Source organism: Diplotaxodon limnothrissa, linkage group LG5 (genome assembly GCF_057381915.1).
Source record: "Diplotaxodon limnothrissa isolate DT_005_m linkage group LG5, D_limnothrissa_male_GT1.1, whole genome shotgun sequence".
Taxonomy (NCBI): Eukaryota; Metazoa; Chordata; class Actinopteri; order Cichliformes; family Cichlidae; genus Diplotaxodon; species Diplotaxodon limnothrissa.
In genome coordinates, this window is record NC_140600.1 from 19,836,831 (window position 1) to 19,858,830 (window position 22,000).

The following is a 22,000-nucleotide window of genomic DNA, read 5'->3' on the forward strand; positions in this document are numbered from 1 at the left end:
GAAAGCTGCAAGATTGTGTGTGATTGTTTTTGAAAGTAAATTTAAAACGTAAAATGGAAAATGAAGGCCTTTATTCCTGTGAGTGAATGCCGTGTTGGAAGTGTATGAATTGTTTTCCTTTTCTATAACTGCTTTTGTTGCACTGATACCTGCCAGAATACAATGACTATATTAAACTATTTTATAGAATACATTAATGACCTGCACATTTCTCTGAAAATGTGAGGGAAGAACAGGTGGAATGTTTTTCTCACTAGGAACAGGATTCGAGCATCACTGCCACAACTTGAGAGATTACCGAAGGAGGTTAAGGTGTTCGTTTTCTCCCCGTACAAAAACTCCTTCATACGGCAAACCAACAATAATAATCAACAAATCTGCTTATGCTGTATTTAAACATGATTTTGGTGTTGCGTCATTGTCCCGTGCCTTTCTACACGTTTCTGACCAGACTGAAGGATGTGAGATATAAAATCATTTCTGTCTTGTAGTTGACTGTAGCTTTTTAATCTATCTAACAGAAGTCTGGCTCCCCCCACCACCCCCAACAGTTTTATCAGCAAAGATCAATTCTGATGCCTGAGCAATGTTGATGATGATGAAATGTGCATGGCTTTTGAAACATGCTGCTATGACATGGGTGTGCAGTAAATCAGTAGCACTTCACTACCGTCCTCATGGGTTAGAAACAAAGACTTTTATTTACATTTTTTTCCTGTTAGGACATTTTAAACCAGTCGCTTGAGTTACAATAGAACGAAATGGGAGTCTTTCATATCGCTTGGGATATATATATATATATATATATATATATATATATATATATATATATATATATATATATATATATATATATATATATATATATATATATATATATATATATATATATATATATATAAAAAAACAAGGGGAAAAAAAAAATATCCTGTCTTGGTCATTTGTGTGGAAATGAAATGTGAAGAGAAATGTGTCAGCTTTTGGTTCTATTTATTTTCATGTTAAAACAGCAGAGATGGTTGTTGTAATCTCTGTGAGTAATTAGTTTAACACAAGCACAATACGTTTACTGTTGAGAAGGATGCTTTGAATTCTAAATTGAAGACTTGTGCACAAAAATTAAAACTTAATTGATGTTGACTGTAGCTAGGGTTTCTTTTCACATCCTCAACAACAACAAAGATCAATCTGGGACATGGTGACAGATTTACCAAAGATACACAGATATTTGCAGAGAAGACTGGAAAAACAGTGACTCTAGTCAAATTCATCAAGTAACTTGATCCCATTAGTTTTTTTTTTAAGTTCAGACAGTGTCTTATTGAGTAAAGTTTCCCTTGTAGTTATAACTGGTATTTCCTATTTTCATAATAGATGCCCAAGAAATATTACTTCCTGTAGAACCTTCACAGTCAGATCTAAGCATATTTTGGGTCATGTCAGTGTTTGAGAATACTGAACTTTATCTTGACTTATATTTAAACAGCTTTCTGGATGTTTTGTTCTACAAAGAGAAATAAAACAGTAATCATTTTTAAACTGTTTTTAAGATCAGCAGTACCGTGGTTCTCTATAAGCACCAAATAATTTCCCCAATGCTGAGCCAAAGAACCACTGTTTCCTACTGTTAAGCACTTTTCCCTACTACAGTGGCAAAAAAATGAAAACATAAAGTAAATAATATTTGTACATAAAGTATAAGTTACAAGAAAACCTCAAGGTGTTCTTGTTCTTTTAATAACGCTGTTATTAAAGCCTTGATATATTCAAATTTTTTTCTCTTTGCAGAAGATCTTTGAAAATACATGACATAATGTTCAGCTTGTTTCATTTGATGGTGGATTAATTGTTACAAGTGGATCTACATTTGTTTGGTTATTGTTTCAGTCCTTTATTGTCAAAGTGCAGTAAGGTGATCTGGTTGCCACTCTAGTAACACAACCTAAACACATTTTAAATTTTTGTTTCTCATCAGGTTACGGTACTTTAATATTCTAATCATCTTGCCTTAATTTGTGAGCAGACTGTTAAATTAAGTTGGGACTGACGTTAGTTTGCAAATCAGAATCTGAAAGTTTCTTGGGAGTCTAAAAATCTACAAAACATTTGCAGTAACACCAAAGCTAGCAGTGTCACTTCATATCATCTTACACTGTGTATATTCTCATTTAGGCCCACGTGACTTTTCTCCAGTTGGTGTGACGTGCGTGAATTGGGTTGTTGCTGCTGTGCCTTCCGCTGGAGGTCTTAAATGTGTTTTATGTCTAAACGGTTCAAATTTATTTTCAGTGTGAAACTTTATGCTGTCTTAGTGCAAGAGGCTCCATGTTTTGAGTATACCTCAACCCACCACTCAGTGACCCTGCCCAAAACTGGTCTTTTTTTTTTTTTTTTACCAACAATCCATTAAATACTAATTCATCAAAAGGACTTGGGTAATGCTACTTAGGAGCCAAAGAAAAATACTGAAATAACTTAATATTTGATGTATCCAGTTTTGTTGACCTTCAGTGAAATATTGTACAAAAACATTCAAAGTAAAAAGGTTTTACTCTATTCAATGGTTCAGTTCTTTGACAGAATTTGGATATTTAATTAACAAGTTCTGCATTATTAGTGGAGCAAATTCACCATTAATTTATGTGTGCTACAATGGTAATGTGCTTTTAAACCTGATGCATGTGGTACCAATGCTGTTTGCTCCTCAGCTTACACCCAGCCACCTTTGTTTTAATCTTAAAGACAACCAAATAAACAGTCTACTCCAGTTTTAGCCTATACTTACAAAAATAAACTCCAGCTTTGTGGTATTCCGTGTTTTTAAACTTTCCTTGTTGCACTTTGTTCTTTTCAGTTTTTCTAACCTGCATTTCCCTGCTCTCCAAGTGGTCTGATATCGCTTTAAGTAACCGCAGAGCGTTTTTAAATGTATCATATGTAATTTTGCATTTGCATAATTTGATCTTAAGCTACTGTTAGTTTTGTACTGTAAAAAAAGTTATTCCAAATAAAATATTTGAGCAGTTTGTCTTTCCTATGAGTAAACATCGTTCAATTAATGAGCTTCACACGTTCATGTTTTTGTGAAGATTTCTCCATTTATTTGTCAGGTTTACAGCATTTTCAATTTCTGCTTTACACGGGCTTCGGAGGAGCTCTTGGTGCACCAGCCTGTAAAAGAGAAACATTCTTAGATTAAACAGGTGTAACCACGGATGGAACTTTGCCCAAGTTATACTTTTGTGTTCCTGTTATTAGTAATGAGATTATCTACCTAATTAAGGTGCTATACAAAAATAATTCTAAACACTTAATGGAGCAACACAACAGGAGGTAAGAACTGTGTTTAAATAGTACTTACAGCAGGCCTAAACCTGGGTGGTGGGGTGCGGTCTTTCCTGGCCTCACAGGAGCGGTTCCTCACCACCTTGCTGTGGATGGCACAGCTGACACAGTAGTGCAGCTTCACATAGAGCTTGGGCAGAATATATGCTGCAGAGTGGACAAAGGTACAGATGAGTCAAATCATCGGGATGAAAAGGGGGTTTTATGAAATTAAGTACAATACAATACACTCACAGTCGAAGACGCTGGCCTCTGAGATGTCTCTCACGGCTGCCGCCTCCACGATATTCCTGATCACAAACTTCTTGATGGCCTTGTCCTTGGGGACACAACGGGCACAGTTGGTGCAGCGAATGGGCTGCACATGCCCACGGCCCTTCTTAGCACGACCGTTGTTCCTCCTCTTCTTGGTCTGCCAAAATACATTAAGGGTTACCAATGACAAAGTAAACCTGAGTAAAATGTTAAAACAGAACTACATTAGGCAGTCTCAAAAATTCAGCTGTGTTAAGGTGGAAACAATTAACAATCACAAGAATATATCTGCTTTCCCCTTGAAATCCCACATCAGCACTGGTTTCAAAACCTTTTCACCACCACCCAGCCACACCAGTTATTAACACTGGCCACAAAGCAGTCGCTTCAAACTGACGGTCTAGTTTACTATAACGTCTCAACGTTAGTGGGAATCAGAATACTTTATTGATCCCTGGGGGAAATTATTTTTTTGTTACAGTGCTCCATTATAAACCAAGGGAATTATAAACCATCAGTTTAAGGGAACCCCTTAAACTGATGCACGTGCAATCTAGTTCCACATACACGTATGAACTAATGCCATCAATCACGAGACATTTAATCATTATTGAGTTTTGTACAATCATCTATCACTCTTACACGGTATGACTGACTCAAGTCACGGTTGGGGCTTACTGAAAAACACATTTTTAACCATGAACTGTTATATTTTATCGGTTGCTTTGTCAATCGCTGTGATGTGGCTTTTCTTTTTAGCCGCATCTCTTAGCTATGTTACAGCCCAAACCTGCACCGTCGTTATCCTTTGCTAGCACACGGAACACATGCACAAAATGGCTAGCGTGCTAACGGCTAGCATTAGGCCCAAACTCATTTTTAATCGTCCAGGATGAGAGTTAATATCAATTCTCAGTTTTGTGACTTACACGTGGGATTAAAATACCCAAAGAAATGTAATTATGTGCCACTAGTCGACTAAAACATAGGTTTATTCTGTTTTCACGATTCGGCCATCAGTGAAACACACTCACCATGTTGCACGGGAAGCTGGAAAGAGGACCGGAAGAGGTTGCACCGTGAGAAGTAGTGCGGATGCTCCGCCCTCTAAATGTTACGAACAAAACGACAAAGTCCATTGATGTCTTGCTTTACTTTTCAATATTTGCAAAAGAAATGTGGCTATTGTGCACTAGGCTGAAACAAAAGCAAAAATATTGATTTTTTTATGGGAAATAACAAAAACAACAACATTAAATTCGCGGAGGGATATCAAAACGCGCTTAAAACTCCACGCGTCTCCCGAGTGAGCGGAGTTAACAGTTAAGGCAATGCTGGAACGGCAAAGGCGGTGTCATCGGCCTAACCGGTTATTAAAACAAGCTCACCTGCGACTAAAGCCCGTTAAAAACTGGATTTGTCTAGCTAAACAACAGGTTCTAATTGTTATTGAAATGAGAGTCAAATAAAGTAATCACATTATCTCTCTATATATATACATATGTATGAATATATAAAACTTGGGGTTCACAGCAAAATGGCCTTTAAGTTCACTATATAAATATCAGTATGGATAATAACACCAGTACCTGAAGATATTTTCTTAATCTGACAGCAGAATTGTATTAAATTACTATATTACATCATCATTATTATTATATTGTATTGTATTATTATACTGGCACACTCTTTCTTTTCCAGGAAACAGTGTTTAACTAGACCAAAATTGGCTGTGTAGTTGCAATAAAGCTACAAGACATTATGAGTCACTGTGCTTAAAGGACAGTGTAGTGCTCAAAAGAAAAGCAGGTGAAATGCTGATAATACCACATTAGAATAATTTTTCATGACTGTATTCTGATTAAGGTCCACATGACTCTTTTTACAACTTGATCTTGGGGTTTCATGCGAGTTATCTTCAAAAAGGAAAAATGGTCCAATTTATTTATGGACTTATTAGGTGATGATCAGTACCGCAGAGAATATCTCTTAGTGGCACACCACAATTTGGCTTTTAATTAATGTGTCTTTAAACATAAGCCTATTCAGTGGACATCTTTCAAAGCTTCCTGTCCTTTCTCTGTACACGAATGAGCAGGTCCTTACAAAAGAGAGTCTTTAAAATATTTTCAAACAAAAGGCCCAAATAAAAAAAGGTGGTTTAAACTTGCTGTTGTTACATGAGGATGTGAAGCAGGTGCTTCTAAACAGTCCCTTTATGCTTCTTCTGGTGAAATAACTTTTAACAAATGAGGGGTTTTTTTGTAATAAATAAACATCTAAAAGTCTGCTGTTCCATTGGTTTACAGCTTACCAGTTGCCCAAATTAGTATTGCTATAAAGTAAATGTGATCTTTCTTTTCAGTGACTGAACTGTAGGAAATTTATCAGGATTATGACAGCCAACTCCCTGGATGATGATATGATGTGTGTCTGGACACATCCCACTAGATACTAATATTTGACCTGTGAGTCTTTGCTGTTGAACTTCAAAATTAAAATACCTTTCTTATTAATCCTACCCACACACTCCACTTTTCTATGTCACTGTATTTGCTGTTCTCTGCTCTCTCAATTGCTCCCAAGATGATTTCCACCTGTCAGATCAATGCAGGACAGTGCTTCTGTATGTATGTTTGAAGCTGGCATGCTGCATGGACTAAATATACATTTAATTTGAGATCTGAATACAGTGTGAGCCTAACCTCCTAGAAAGAGCCTGTTCAGATACAAGCACTGTCAGTTTCAGGTTCTTCACCTGCAATTTTCTGTTTGTCCTGAGAGGACACTTAGCACATAACAGCCTTTAAAGTCTTGGCATACTACCAATGGACAAGGACCTACTCTAAATCCATCTCATCTCAATTCAACACAAACATAAAGAACAAGTTCAATTAAAAAAACATTTATTTAAATAGTTCAGTGATTTGTCCTTATTTCTTCTTGATCTTCTTATCCTTGGCCTTCTTTTTGCTAGCCTTCTGGGCACTGGCCTTTTTGTAGAGGTAAAGTCCCACCAAGCCCAGCAGAGTGGGCACCAGGGCCAAACACACCAGGGGGAACACATCGTTGACCATCCTCTGCCACTGCGTCTGCTGCGAGAGTGAAATCACCTCCACCTCGAACTCCAGAGCAGCATTACCTAGGACAGATCCATATCACAGTCACTATTCTGCAAAAAGCTCTTAAAGGTTATATCTATTGTTTATGATTATATGTTACATGAGTCAGAAAATAAAGGGGAAAAACATATAAAAGTTAACTGGAGAAACAAAAACAATGTAATGAAATGCTTCCACGCAACGCAGTGCCTCTCTGCATATATTTTCAGAAATTAACTCGGAAGAATCAAATCAGGACACATCAGAAGATATCGTTTCCCCCATGTAGCAGAAAGGCTTAGACAGGGGGGTGCAGCTCATCCTGAGGGCATGATCAGACTCTCTCAGGCAAGGCAAGTTTATTTGTATAGCACAATTCAACAACAAGGTGATTCAAAGTGCTTTACAGAGACATTAAAAAACAAAAACAAATAAAAAGCATGATTTAAAATTGATTTTTTTTTAAAAACAGTCAGTAAAATCAGAACAGTAGATAAAATCAGTAGTTAAAATGTAAGTTTTGAAATTTAAGCTTAAACGTGTGGATTTGGTGTTTTATTCAAATGCAGCTGAGAACAGGTGAGTCTTCAACCTGGATTTAAATAAACTGAGTGTTTCAGCTGATCTGAGGCTTTCTGGGAGTTTGTTCCAGATATAAGGAGCATAAAAGCTGAATGCAGCTTCTCCGTGTCTGGTTCTGACTCTGGGAACTGATAAAAAACCGGATCCAGATGACCTGAGGGATCTGGAAGGTTCATACTGGGTCAGGAGGTCACTGATGTATTTTGGTCCTAAACCATTCAGAGCTTTATAGACCAGCATCAGAACTTTAAAGTCTATCCTCTGACGGACAGGCAGCCAGTGTAAAGACCTCAGAGCTGGACTGATGTGGTCCACTTTTTTGGTCTTAGTGAGGACTCGAGCAGCAGAGTTCTAAATGAGCTGTAGTTGTCTGACTGATTTTTTAGGTAGACCTGTAAAGATGCTGTTACAGTAATCAAGCCTACTAAAGATGAATGCATGCACTAGTTTTTCCAGGTCCTGTTGAGACATCAGATCTTTTATCCTTGATATATTCTTGAGGTGATAGTAAGCTGAAAGAAAAGCCACGAGTGATCGCCTTTATCTTATGGTAAAACACTTCTACTGATGATGAAGGCCTTCAGTTACTAAACCTCACTGAAACAGACCACTGATGGTCAGTTCATGAGTGACCTTAGAACTGAAGAAGCTTCTCGGATGAGAGGTGAAACGTCTTCAAGTAACTTAAAGAAGTCCAGATGCTTTTCTTTGCAAGCTCCTTTGACTTCATGAGTTATGGCATTCACAAATTTAGCTGCCCAACAGTGTGACGACTATACCCCATCAGCCTATTATGGCTGATGGGTAATAAAAGTACATCTTAGAAACCTGGTATTCAGATGTGTGGTGGAACAGCAGCTTACTAAGATGCCTCCTATACTTTTTTTCCTTTAATTTGTCAAGTGTTTATCTACATATATTTTACTGGACAAATGATCTCTTTTTATGGTGTTTTGATGATGGTGCCAGAGAGTGTGGGCACGTCGCTGCAGAAATGTGATTCCTGTAAATCATTAATTCTTTATCCAAACTTTGTATGACCTGTCATCTTGTCGTCATAACTATGTATAAACTTTTAAATACGGGTCGGTATATATTTAATGTTTAAATACTGTATTTTGTATTTATATTTCTGTCAGAAGTTTTTGCATCACGTGAGGGAGTATTGTCTTAATTTTGTTATGCTTGCATAATTATAATAAAGACTCTTGAATCTCCGTCATGGAAACAGTTGCTTTTGCTGTTTTTGTCGTTCATCTGTCATCCACTCAGCATTTTTTTTAACAGATCACCTAAAGCTGTAGTCCTGGAACAGACTTCGCTGGATTTGACACCCATAGGGTTTTCCAAATTTGCCTTTATATTATATATACATATGGAAATATGATATTGATTTTATATTTGTCACGCTGCCATGTGCTGTAGGATATTTCTAGTCTAGTACCTGGAATTGTTGGAGGGTAACCTTTCTTTCCATATGCGAGGTGAGAGGGAATAGTGGCTTTGATTTTCTGCCTGAATGAGAGAACAGAAACATACAGGAAGCATTCCTCAGATTCACTTCAAAACTATCCACTTTGGTATTTCTGATTTGTGACGGCATGCATCGTGAATTAACTGGTTTGCTATTCACTTACCCTTCACAGATGCCAATCAAGCTTTGCTCCAGACCTGATATGAAATTTGTACAGAGACATTCGATCAGTATAAAAAGCACGCCCACCACTAATTATGTAATATAAGCTAATCAGTCTGACAGAGCTGCTCTTAAGGATTGTCATTCGATAACTTACCAGCGATGACTGTCCTCTTCCCCAGCTCGACAACAAGAGGATCCCGGGATAGAGATGTGTCAATCACCTTTCCATCCATCAGTTTACCCTGAAAACATTCAACAGGAAGAGTGAGGTGGTGCCGAGAATTTTTAAAAAATGCTGAGAGATTTCAGTGGGTGCATATTTTACAGAGGCAGGTTTGAGCTTAAAGAAGCGTGAAACACTGTCTTTTTAACCACAAAACACATTTATTGCTTTAAAGATAAATACAAGAAGTCATTCAATATATATATATATATATATATATATATATATATATATATATATATATATATATATATATATATATATATATATATATACGAACGAACATCCAAGAATACATTGGGAAGATGGCCCCAACTGACCGAGTGCTCAGTGAATACCTCAGGCAGCAGAAACCCAAGAAAGAGGAGGGAGACGAGGAACCATCATGGAAGGACAGGCACCTGCACGGTATGTACCACTGGCAGATAGAGGAGGTGGCTGATATCCAGAAATCCTACCAGTGGCTGGACAAAGCTGGACTGAAAGACAGCACAGAGGCACTAATCATGGCAGCACAAGAACAAGCTCTGAGCACAAGATCCATAGAGGCTGGGGTCTATCACACCAGGCAAGACCCCAGGTGCAGGCTGTGTAAAGATGCCCCAGAGACAATCCAGCACATAACAGCAGGGTGCAAGATGCTAGCAGGCAAGGCATACATGGAACGCCATAACCAAGTGGCCGGCATAGTGTACAGGAACATCTGTGCCGAGTATAACCTGGAAGTCCCGAGGTCAAAATGGGAGATGCCCCCAAGGGTGGTGGAGAATGACCGAGCTAAGATCCTGTGGGACTTCCAGATACAGACGGACAAAATGGTGGTGGCTAACCAACCGGACATAGTGGTGGTAGACAAACAGAAGAAGACGGCCGTAGTGATCGATGTAGCGGTTCCGAATGACAGCAATATCAGGAAGAAGGAACACGAGAAGCTGGAGAAATACCAAGGGCTCAGAGAAGAGCTCGAGAGGATGTGGAGGGTGAAGGTAACGGTGGTCCCCGTGGTAATCGGAGCACTAGGTGCGGTGACTCCCAAGCTAGGCGAGTGGCTCCAGCAGATCCCGGGAATAACATCGGAGATCTCTGTCCAGAAGAGCGCAGTCCTGGGAACAGCTAAGATACTGCGCAGGACCCTCAAGCTCCCAGGCCTCTGGTAGAGGACCCGAGCTTGAAGGATAAACCGCCCGCAGGGGCGTGCTGGGTGTTTCATATATATATATATATATATATATATATATATATATATATATATATATATATATATATATATATATATGTATGTATGTATGTATGTGTGTGTGTGTGTGTGTGTGTGTGTGTGTGTGTGTGTGTATGTATGTGTGTGTGTGTGTGTGTGTGAGAGAGTTATTGATGCAATAAGAAGACAGACTCACTTGGTGAGTTTCTCAGATGTGGATTAAGTCTATGCCAACCCTGAAAAGATTAGTAATTAACTTCTCTATTGCAAAAAGTTCTTCGTCTAGGACTCGTCTTAATCCATGTCTAGGAAAATAAGCCACAGTGCTTACACCTTAAAGGAAGGTCCTGACAGTTTTGTAATTCACTGTCTTGCTAAGAGTTAGATGAAAAGACTGATTGCCAGGCATGTCTGTGGTTGGATTACCTTGGCACTAAGACGGGAACCAGGAGGGAGCTAACGGAACAAAATCTGCCTTCCAGCTTTCTACACATCCACAACACATCACTTACAGATGTTAGAAACAAATTTTGTTACTTGTGACAAAACAAACTAGCTCTTATTTCTGTTTTCAGCTAAGCAAAGCTACTGTAGCTCCAGTTGGTTATCTAATAAATATATAAAGCTTTTATGCAACTTTCTGCAAAAAAAAATTCACCATATATCAGTTTTTATAATATAAATGTTGGTAAACGACCCTGCGACAGACTGGCGACCTGTCCAGGGTGTACCCCGCCTTTCGCCCTATGACAGCTGGGATAGGCTCCAGCGCCCCCCGCGACCCTGAAAAGGATAAGCGGAAGCGAATGGATGGATGGATGGATGTTGGTAAACGAATGACCAAATATGAGTCAGATATGAGCAAAATATTTCCCTGCAGCAGATTCTTTGAACACACTTTCATTTAAGCAATCCTGTGCCATCTGTGTCACTTGAGTCCACAAAGAGCTAAATCATGAAGCGTTAATTAACAATTAAAAAGCACTCACGCCTCTGGTAGAGGACCCGAGCTTGAAGGATAAACCGCCCGCAGGGGCGTGCTGGGTGTTTTATATATATATATATATATATATATTAGGGGTGCAACGATACACAAAATTCACGGTTCGGTTCGGTTCGATACTTTGGTGTCACGGTTCGATATTTTTTCGATACAAAAAAAATGTTCATGCCTTTTTAATTTGTCATTTATTAAAATTATAAATATATATTTTAACTCAAAAGTACAGTTTTTAAATTTAACCCTAACCCTTGTGCGTGTTTTTTATTTTGACAGCGAATGCGCACCTGCGGACCACTTATGTGCAGCCCTGGTTATTTAGCTCGTCATATTGCAGCCACAGAAATTCTTTTGTCCATGAAACCATAAAGCTGCACTTTCTTTTTTTTGCCTTATAGTCTGATTTGTCATAACTTTTCCGTTTTGTGGTAAGCTTTTCTTTGGCTGTCACTTCTTCACCCTGACCTGTCTTATTTGGCTCAGCAGAACTAAAATATAAATCCTGCTGCTTTTACACACGCACTCACATAAGCTCAGCGATTCTCTGCGCGATCAACCTCTCACATGTTTAAGCTTGCTGCGGGAGATTTCACTTGTAATGTTTGCATAGTAAGCTAACGATTAATAAGACGATGTCAGAGGAATTGGTGCACAAATTATCATCACTCACAGATCAGTGCTGTCGCTCTCTATACACAGTTCGCACGATTGCAAAGTGAAAGCAAAAAAACAAGCGCAAATTCAAACGCGACTTCAATATGTCACATATTGACAGTGGCTCACCGATGCCAATGACATAATTACCCAGCTACATTTCTGAAAGAATGCAAAAGCATTGACATATATTTTTCCTTCCTACAATAGCCCGACGGGCAGGGAAGAGATAGATTTTGGTAGCCCGACTGAAAAAAATCGCTAGCCCCGGGACGTCGGGCTAGCGATATTGCGAGCCCTGTATCTGATTGAGGAATCACTCATCTTTGGAAAAGAGAGTTTATTACAGAGAAATGTCTCTTTCCAAAATAAAAGCTATACTATCCGCTTCTTCTGGGCTATATTCTCAGCAGCATATTAAACAGCTGTCTAAATGACTCGGCTAAAGTTAGTAGCATGCTTGCTTGTTTTTGTCTGCTTCCACTTGTCTTTGCACTAGGATGATGTCGGCGTAAATGTGCAGTCATATTCGTTGTGTTCCCACTAGTGCTTTCAGGTTAATCTCGTTGAAATGACCTTAACGCCACAACACGGCAAATCTCCGTTAACGAGCTACTGCCGATCGCCCCGTGCATGGGGCTAGACAGCCAACACGTTAACGAGCTAACTGCGCTAACACACTAGTTCCCACCCATGTAATTGAGCATTGCATGGCACATCCAACATACTGTTTTACTTTAGTCCAGGGGTGCCCAATCCCGGTCCTCGAGAGCTACCGTCCTGCAGCTTTTAGATGCATCCTTGTTCCCACACACCTGAATCAAATGAATGGCTTGTTATCAGGCCTTTGCCAAACATGATGGCATGCTGAAGAGATCAAACCATTTGATTCAGCTGTGTTGGAGTAGGGATGCATCTAAAAGCTGCAGGATAGTAGCTCTCGAGGACTGGGATTGGGCAGGCCTGCTTTAGTCCATGACTCGCTTACCTTCAGGGTCATACGTCACATGAAAACCAAAATAATTCCAAACACCAGATCTGAATGAGGGTGGGGGAGGTCCATGTTTCAAGGAGAGCTTAACTTCTGTCTCGCTAGCTTGCCCTGCGCTCTTCCTTCTGACGATGCTGTCTGTGTTGAGCGCTCAGTGGATCTGCACTCGACAGTGCAGCCTAGGCGGAGTAGTCGAACGCAGATTCACTGAGCGCTCAACACAGACAGCATCGTCAGAAGGAAAGTTGATAAAATAAATTACAAATTTTGTATTGTTCGATACATATGCGTACCGAACCGAAAGCACTGTATCGAACGGTTCAATATCGATACAGTGATCAGTGAGATGCTTGGCTACAAGTTGAACAGCGACAAGGGGCAGTACCCTCCATGGAGAAGGAGGCTAGAGGGCAAGATCAAAGTAGCACAGAGGGAGGTTAGCCAACTAACGGAGTTGCAGCAAGGTGCGACAAATAAGGTGCCTAAGAAATACAGCAAGCTGTCCATACCTGAGGCCTTGGAAACTGCCAAGCAAAGACTCACAGCCTTGGCCAGCCGCTTGAGGAGGTACACCAGAGAGATAGAAGGCAGGAGAATAAACCAGCTGTTCTCCACAGAACCAGCAAAGGTGTACTCTCAGTGGCAAGGGAACAATAAGAGAACAGCACCACCAAGGCTGGAGACGGAGCAATACTGGAAGAGCATATGGGAGAAGGATGCAACCCATAACAGCAATGCTCAGTGGCTAGAGGATCTGAGGGCAGACCACAGCGACCTCCCTGAACAGGGTCCAGTAACCATCACAGTGGCAGATATCCAAGAAAGGGTCTCCAGTATGAAGAGTTGGACAGCACCAGGACCCGACATGGTTCACGCCTACTGGCTGAAGAAGCTGACTGCACTCCACGAGCGTCTGGCAGCACAAATGAACCAGCTGCTAGTTAACGAGAGACACCCGGAATGGCTAACTGAAGGCCGGACGGTCCTAATCCCCAAGGACCCCAAGAAGGGACCGGTCCCCTCCAACTACCGACCAATAACCTGCCTCAGTACCACATGGAAGCTCCTGTCAGGCATCATATCGGCTAAGACGAACAGGCACATGGGTCAATACATGAGCGGGACACAGAAAGGAATTGGCAAAAATACCAGAGGCGCAAAACACCAGCTACTGGTAGACAGAACAGTCAGCCGAGACTGCAAGACCAGACTGACCAACCTGTGCACTGCCTGGATTGATTACAAGAAGGCCTATGACTCAATGCCCCACAGCTGGATACTGGAATGCTTAGAATTGTACAAGATCAATGGGACCCTAAGAGCCTTCATCAGGAACTCAATGGGGATGTGGCGTAAAACACTAGAGGCCAACTCCAAGCCCATAGCACAAGTCACCATCAAGTGCGGGATCTACCAAGGAGATGCTCTGTCCCCACTGCTGTTCTGCATAGGCCTGAACCCCCTCAGTGAGATCATTAACAAGACTGGCTACGGATACCGACTACGGGACGGAGCAGTTGTCAGCCACCTCCTGTACATGGATGACATCAAGCTGTATGCCAAGAGTGAACGAGACATCGATTCACTGATCCACACTACCAGGCTATACAGCAATGACATTGGAATGTCGTTCGGACTGGAGAAGTGTAGTCGGATGGTATCAAAGAGAGGGAAGGTAGTCAGAACTGAGGGGATTGAACTACCAGAAGGCAACATTGCAGACATAGAGGACAGTTACAAGTACCTGGGGATCCCGCAGGCAAATGGGAACCATGAAGAGGCCGCTAGAAAGGCTGCAACCACCAAGTACCTGCAGAGGGTCAGGCAAGTCCTGAGGAGTCAGCTGAATGGTAAGAACAAGATCCGGGCCATCAACACGTACGCCCTGCCCGTGATCAGGTACCCTGCTGGGGTAATAGGCTGGCCAAAGGAGGAGATAGAAGCCACTGACATAAAGACAAGAAAGCTCCTTACCATGCATGGAGGGTTTCACCCCAAGTCCAGCACCCTGAGGCTGTACGCTAAGCGGAAGGAAGGGGGCCGGGGACTGGTGAGTGTCAGCACCACAGTCCAGGATGAGACAAGGAACATCCAAGAATACATTGGGAAGATGGCCCCAACTGACCGAGTGCTCAGTGAATACCTCAGGCAGCAGAAACCCAAGAAAGAGGAGGGAGACGAGGAACCATCATGGAAGGACAGGCCCCTGCACGGTATGTACCACTGGCAGATAGAGGAGGTGGCTGATATCCAGAAATCCTACCAGTGGCTGGACAAAGCTGGACTGAAAGACAGCACAGAGGCACTAATCATGGCAGCACAAGAACAAGCTCTGAGCACAAGATCCATAGAGGCTGGGGTCTATCACACCAGGCAAGACCCCAGGTGCAGGCTGTGTAAAGATGCCCCAGAGACAATCCAGCACATAACAGCAGGGTGCAAGATGCTAGCAGGCAAGGCATACATGGAACGCCATAACCAAGTGGCCGGCATAGTGTACAGGAACATCTGTGCCGAGTATAACCTGGAAGTCCCGAGGTCAAAATGGGAGATGCCCCCAAGGGTGGTGGAGAATGACCGAGCTAAGATCCTGTGGGACTTCCAGATACAGACGGACAAAATGGTGGTGGCTAACCAACCGGACATAGTGGTGGTAGACAAACAGAAGAAGACGGCCGTAGTGATCGATGTAGCGGTTCCGAATGACAGCAATATCAGGAAGAAGGAACACGAGAAGCTGGAGAAATACCAAGGGCTCAGAGAAGAGCTCGAGAGGATGTGGAGGGTGAAGGTAATGGTGGTCCCCGTGGTAATCGGAGCACTAGGTGCGGTGACTCCCAAGCTAGGCGAGTGGCTCCAGCAGATCCCGGGAATAACATCGGAGATCTCTGTCCAGAAGAGCGCAGTCCTGGGAACAGCTAAGATACTGCGCAGGACCCTCAAGCTCCCAGGCCTCTGGTAGAGGACCCGAGCTTGAAGGATAAACCGCCCGCAGGGGCGTGCTGGGTGTTTTATATATATATATATATATATATATATATATATATATACATATACATACATATGTACATATATACACATATATATATATATATATATATATATATATATATATATGTGTGTGTGTGTGTGTGTGTGTGTGTGTGTGTATGTGTGTGTGTGTGTGTGTGTGTGTGTGTGTGTGTGTGTGTGTGTGTGTGAGAGAGTTATTGATGCAATAAGAAGACAGACTCACTTGGTGAGTTTCTCAGATGTGGATTAAGTCTATGCCAACCCTGAAAAGATTAGTAATTAACTTCTCTATTGCAAAAAGTTCTTCGTCTAGGACTCGTCTTAATCCATGTCTAGGAAAATAAGCCACAGTGCTTACACCTTAAAGGAAGGTCCTGACAGTTTTGTAATTCACTGTCTTGCTAAGAGTTAGATGAAAAGACTGATTGCCAGGCATGTCTGTGGTTGGATTACCTTGGCACTAAGACGGGAACCAGGAGGGAGCTAACGGAACAAAATCTGCCTTCCAGCTTTCTACACATCCACAACACATCACTTACAGATGTTAGAAACAAATTTTGTTACTTGTGACAAAACAAACTAGCTCTTATTTCTGTTTTCAGCTAAGCAAAGCTACTGTAGCTCCAGTTGGTTATCTAATAAATATATAAAGCTTTTATGCAACTTTCTGCAAAAAAAAATTCACCATATATCAGTTTTTATAATATAAATGTTGGTAAACGACCCTGCGACAGACTGGCGACCTGTCCAGGGTGTACCCCGCCTTTCGCCCTATGACAGCTGGGATAGGCTCCAGCGCCCCCCGCGACCCTGAAAAGGATAAGCGGAAGCGAATGGATGGATGGATGGATGTTGGTAAACGAATGACCAAATATGAGTCAGATATGAGCAAAATATTTCCCTGCAGCAGATTCTTTGAACACACTTTCATTTAAGCAATCCTGTGCCATCTGTGTCACTTGAGTCCACAAAGAGCTAAATCATGAAGCGTTAATTAACAATTAAAAAGCACTCAGAGTCTAATTGAACCCTTAATGAATGTCTTTTTAACACCAGGTGAACTAGAGAGGTGCAAAAACAAAATGTAAGTTTAAAGATTCATAATAAATAAACATGTTTTTCATTTGCCTAAACTGAGTAAGCAGGGTGTAACAGCGTAGCAAATGTTTTATTCTCTATTCAAACTGTCTAATTTCTTGTTGTATACAGTTTTATTTTTATGGGTATAACAGTGATGCTTACAGTTTTCTAGTTTTTTGTCTTTTTCGACGTTTGTTGTGAGTTGTTGCCACCTTTGAAGCACAAGATTTTTTTTTGTATTTGTATTTTTTATTATCTGTTCATCCATTTCTTCCACTTATCTAATTCAAGATGGCAGGGAGGGCTGAATGCACCTTGGATAGGTTGGCAGTCTATCACAGAGCTAATACAGAGAGACAGATGACCATTCACATTCACACCGAGGGGCCAGTTTAAAGTCACCACTTGACCAACTGCTGCCGTAAGATGGACCCGTGTTGGAGGAGCAGAGGACAGTGATCTCAGAGATAGAAGTAATGGGATTTTGATAAACTGACACAAAGTCAAGACCATGTAAGGTTTGTTGCAGCCATGTGTCCCACTGCGGATATTATGCATCAGCACTGGTAGCACTAATTAACACGTTTGCCTGTGGACTGTGGGAAGTTTGAGTACACAGAGAGAAAATGCAAATGCCACACACACTGGATGTGAACCCAGAATTCCCTGTGAGGCATCAGCAAACTAACTAATTTTTATATTAATTATTACTCCAGGTGAAAAAAAGAATTGCAGCAGTTAAATTTGGACTTCTGGGTTGTAATGGCAAAATTATGTACTTTAAAAAGCCAATTTTACATAGTTTTTAGCCACTTGAAATCTATATAATTAATCAGTAAGTTTCTATATTCAGGTTGAGTGGCAAAACTACGAGCTGTGGTCTTGGTACTGCTACTGCTGACGTGTTGCACCGCCCCATCGTTACACAGTAAAATCAGAGTGGATCTCCACATAAAACCACATTTAAAGCACACAGTGAAGCACTGGCTGACGATCAGAGCCGTTCAGTCGCGGCAAAGCCTTTGTTTTATTTACGTGTGTACGAAAATGCACAAACACAGCGCAGGTCCACATGGTTCACGCACACGGTGCCACATAGACAAGAACCGCGCACGCACTCAGCTTCTCTCCTCGCAAATCTCAGTGAAGCGATACACATCAGCAGCCGTGGACTCACCGTGTAGTGGATCTGCAGCGTGTCTCCCATTCTGGAAAGCATGGAGCAAGTTTCGGGTTTCACCTTTGGTCAGAAGAGTTAGCTGTTAATACTCATGCATCTTTGTGGCTGCAGTTGTGTTAGAGCTGCTGCTATTGCATTGTAATACTCACCAAGGTCTCCACCTGCAGCTCCTCGGGGGCGTCATCGTGGTCTACCTGCGCGAGTCCACAGGTGAAGACTGCGAGAAGGAGCAGAAAGACGCCCGTCCTCATTGTGAACTTCTGGGAAAGAGATGCCATCCGACAACAACTTCCGTGTAGGAGTCTTCTCCACTCATCAGCAGAGCGAAAGAGAGTGAGAGAGCCGTGCCCGTCGACCTCTGCGTCCAAAGTGGCTCAGCGCCAGGTAATGCTGATGTGTTGTAACACTGTAGCGATAAGCCCTAATAGCTGCTGGACGCCGTCCCAACACCTGGGTCCTCCAAAAGAGCCCGCCTCAAACATTCCGCATGCATCCCATCAGGCTGCCGTGGGTGTCAAGCGGAAACTCTGCAGAGGCGCTGGGGGGCGGTGCTGCGCAGCTTCTGCAGGCTCTCCTCCTTCACTGTGTGGCTGCTCCATGCTGGAGAAAGTCGGCGTGCTGAGGAGCAAACACCCCTCCGCTACAGACGCCACGTCTCCCTATGCCCTCCGGTTTAGACTGCAGGAAACGTAAAGGTGATGGGTAGTACCCAGCTTTAGTCCGGAAGTGATGTAAAATAATGTATCGTATTAGAAATATTCTAGAAAGTCTTTGTTTTGTTGTTTTTCTGAAGAACAGCATTATATTTGATTTCTCAACCAATGGTCAACTGATCATCAGTTTTCTTTTTTTCTAAGATGCCCCGCTCTTAAAGGTACAGTAAGTAATTTTTAGGTTATTTAATAGAAAAGCAATCAATGTTGTAGTCATAAACACACACTGATGTGTGTAATTACGTCTTCCAGCAAATTGAAATTACACATGGGAGCGGGAACTAGGTTGTGAAAGCCGCCATGTTGCTTTGCCATCTTGAATACAAGATGGACATCCATGTTCTGCTTAATGTTTTATATATGTGGCTAAAGACCGGCCATGTACTAGTTCATTCTGTTCATCTGGACGTAGCGTTTTTAGTGGGAGAAGAAGTGTTAGGTCATTCATCCAAGTGACTCCTTCAGTATCAGCTGACTGCACATTTCCCCAACCTTATAAACAATACATTTACATATTGAATGAAACTAGCAACACTAACGAACAATGGGCTGTGAAGTCAGTTTCTTGATCAATAATATCCATATTGTCATGACCATTGCATTGATCAGTGATCACTGACAAATGGCTATGAGTACCGTTCAAAAAGTTGGGGAATGTCTGCAATCACAACACTGTAAGATGGTGAAATATGTACCCTCAGGCCCCCTCGATTCAGAAATGGTCTTTCCCTTTTCACGTGGCCTCCTTGACTCCCCACTCAAACCAGCATTCCTCCCTGTCCAGGATGTGTACATCCTCATCATTGAGTGTCTACTGGCCTGTAGGTGTAAATAGACTGCGGAGTTTTGGCCTGACGAGTTAGCTCTTGTGTGTTGTGCCATCCGCTTAGCCAGAGGTTGTTTGGTTTCCCCCATGTATAAATCACGGCAACCCTCGTGGCACTTAACAGCTTACGCTATATTACTCTGTTTGTCCTGGGGGACCCGATCCTTGGGGTGGACCAGTTTTTGGCACAGCTTGTTTTGGGGTTTGAAAACCACAGAGATGCTGTGTTTAGAAAAAATGCGTCTCCACTGTTTCAATACTCCTGACACATTAGCGAAAACCCTGCCAGCAGCCTCATCCAGATGAACAGAGTCACCTTTGTAATTTAAAGATCATAAATTGATCTTTCAAGCTACATATAACCATTTAACATTTGTACATGTGTTTTTTCATAATCTCTTTTTTATTGTGTCTCCCCTCCCTCATCTCCACCACCTCTCCTCCTCAAGCCTCATTTCCTGAAAATATGTACGAACATGCTTGTCAGCAGCAGACATGTGACCCCACCCTCTAAGGACAGCTGACAGCGAGCCGACCAAACAACAGCAATAGTTGCATATAAGATAAAATTATGCCAACTAATGTTAGACTCAAGTGTCCTAAGAATCACACTTTCCTTCCGATAAACAGTTTCATTACATTCTCACATTGTATGAGAGTTTATTTGGTGTTTCAGAGTCCAACAATGTTATCTCCACTTCAAAGTAAGTTTCACTAACGCTATCTAACAGCAGCTAACAGCAGCTAACAGCAGCTAACAGCAGCTAACAGCAGCTAACAGCAACACTTTCTGATTTAAAAAAAAGTGTTAAAATAATATCCTTAAGAATTCACCTCTGTATCACTGTCATCAGACAGAAATGAGCTTTACTGACTCATCAATCATGTTAAACTTCTTTCATAAAGTTTTACAGCCTCCTCCAGCGTAAATAGACGTGGACGCTTTTCACCCAGCGTATTGACAGCTGAGGTAAACAGGCTGGCAATATACAGTCACTAGAATTATTTGTAGTACAGCACCTAGTGTAGCTACCATCATGCACTTGAAGTGGGAGGGGCAAGAAAACCAAAATTATTTGACTGCAGTCTACTGACATCCACTGGTGAGATTTTACACACTGTAACTTTAAAGGGGACAGAAAATCACGTGCAGTAAAATACAAATGAATGAATAGACAAATATCCAGAAATGCTGTACTGGGCTGTGAAACATAATGACATCTTTAACGTAAAGAAAATGTGAAATGGTATAAATTCAGGTACAACTGGTCAAAACATCCAACATTTTAATTATGTCAGTCTCTCTGTGCCACCCCATATAGTCACAGTCATGCATGCCAAATTGATTATTTGTATCGCAAATCTGTTGTGTTTCATTTCATTTGTATTTTTATGTCTTCCTTAAATGCTGCCAGTTCTCAAAGCAAATTTTAAAGAAATGGCCTTCAGTCTATACACATTTAACTCAGGTTCTCTGCAAGAACACTGTCCCAGATTGCAGTATTTGTGCCACATGCTCATGTGTTAGACAAAGGATAGTTTTTCGTGCAGAGGAGTTAATTATAGTATTTAGCTCTGGTGTTAACTAAAACAAACATATAGTCTTGCTTGCTATGTGATTCTTCCAACACCGCATGCCGGGATGAAGCACCATGTGGCTTAGTCATATCCAGAGACCAAAATCTAATTATTTGACTGAACTACAATGATGGTGATAATATTCTGATTTGCCATTATGCGTCGTGGTACAGTTCGTATCTACATGATAAATCAGGTTGATTTATGCTAAACTACTTCCTCTCGTTTATGCAGTCCAGAATGATCATTTGCCATGTTACTGTTACGCAACAAATGCTTTACTTTGTTCCCCATCTGTGCAGGGAAGTATTGCACAAGTGTTACTAAGTTCTGAAAAACAATTTCAACCATTTCCTGAAAACCAAGTAATTTTGCACATAACAGAAGTTTTATGTAACATTGTGTCGGGCACAGTGGCACTTGGATTTCTTTCATTTACAGTTGCACCCATGCTGAAGCTGATGGTGATTGACTCATTCAAAATAATTGAAGTAAATCTGTAGCTTTTAGTTGTCTCTGGGTGAACCTGCTGAGCTGGTTTAAGAAGTTGTTTTCTCAGCACTTGTTATTGTGACTGTTGTTTGAACCTGTCCTAAAAATGCTCTAGCTCCATTAAAACAATT

At 41.4% G+C, this 22,000-nt stretch overlaps 2 protein-coding genes across 2 annotated transcripts; both read right to left on the bottom strand.

Moving 5' to 3' along the window:
- Positions 1 to 3,080: 3,080 nt before the first annotated feature.
- LOC146632151 (small ribosomal subunit protein eS26) lies at positions 3,081 to 4,739 on the bottom strand. The gene is made up of 4 exons (XM_085354117.1): positions 4,635 to 4,739; positions 3,580 to 3,757; positions 3,362 to 3,492; positions 3,081 to 3,171 (listed from the first exon to the last, which is right to left on the bottom strand). Exons 1-4 carry the CDS (start codon positions 4,737 to 4,739, stop codon positions 3,136 to 3,138), a joined length of 450 nt encoding a protein of 149 aa, XP_085210243.1. The 3' UTR covers positions 3,081 to 3,135.
- A 1,794-nt stretch (positions 4,740 to 6,533) lies between these two features.
- On the bottom strand, positions 6,534 to 18,575 carry fkbp11 (FKBP prolyl isomerase 11). The gene is made up of 6 exons (XM_085354118.1): positions 18,410 to 18,575; positions 18,258 to 18,320; positions 9,077 to 9,164; positions 8,921 to 8,954; positions 8,728 to 8,798; positions 6,534 to 6,742 (listed from the first exon to the last, which is right to left on the bottom strand). Exons 1-6 carry the CDS (start codon positions 18,536 to 18,538, stop codon positions 6,534 to 6,536), a joined length of 594 nt encoding a protein of 197 aa, XP_085210244.1. The 5' UTR covers positions 18,539 to 18,575.
- Between the last annotated feature and the right edge of the window lie 3,425 nt (positions 18,576 to 22,000).

Bases quoted from the DNA above. Each gene is read 5' to 3' on its own strand.
- LOC146632151 (XM_085354117.1), bottom strand. From the start codon at position 4,739: ATGGACTTTGTCGTTTTGTTCGTAACATTTAGAGGGCGGAGCATCCGC. The intron at 3,758-4,634 runs GTGAGTGTGTTT...GTATTTTGGCAG, and splicing joins CCAGCTTCCCGTGCAACATG to ACCAAGAAGAGGAGGAACAA. The intron at 3,172-3,361 runs GTAAGTACTATT...TCTCTTTTACAG, and splicing joins CACCCAGGTTTAGGCCTGCT to GCTGGTGCACCAAGAGCTCC.
- fkbp11 (XM_085354118.1), bottom strand. From the start codon at position 18,538: ATGGCATCTCTTTCCCAGAAGTTCACAATGAGGACGGGCGTCTTTCTG. The intron at 8,955-9,076 runs GTAAGTTATCGA...ATTTCATATCAG, and splicing joins GAAGAGGACAGTCATCGCTG to GTCTGGAGCAAAGCTTGATT. The intron at 6,743-8,727 runs GTACTAGACTAG...GATCTGTCCTAG, and splicing joins TTACCCTCCAACAATTCCAG to GTAATGCTGCTCTGGAGTTC.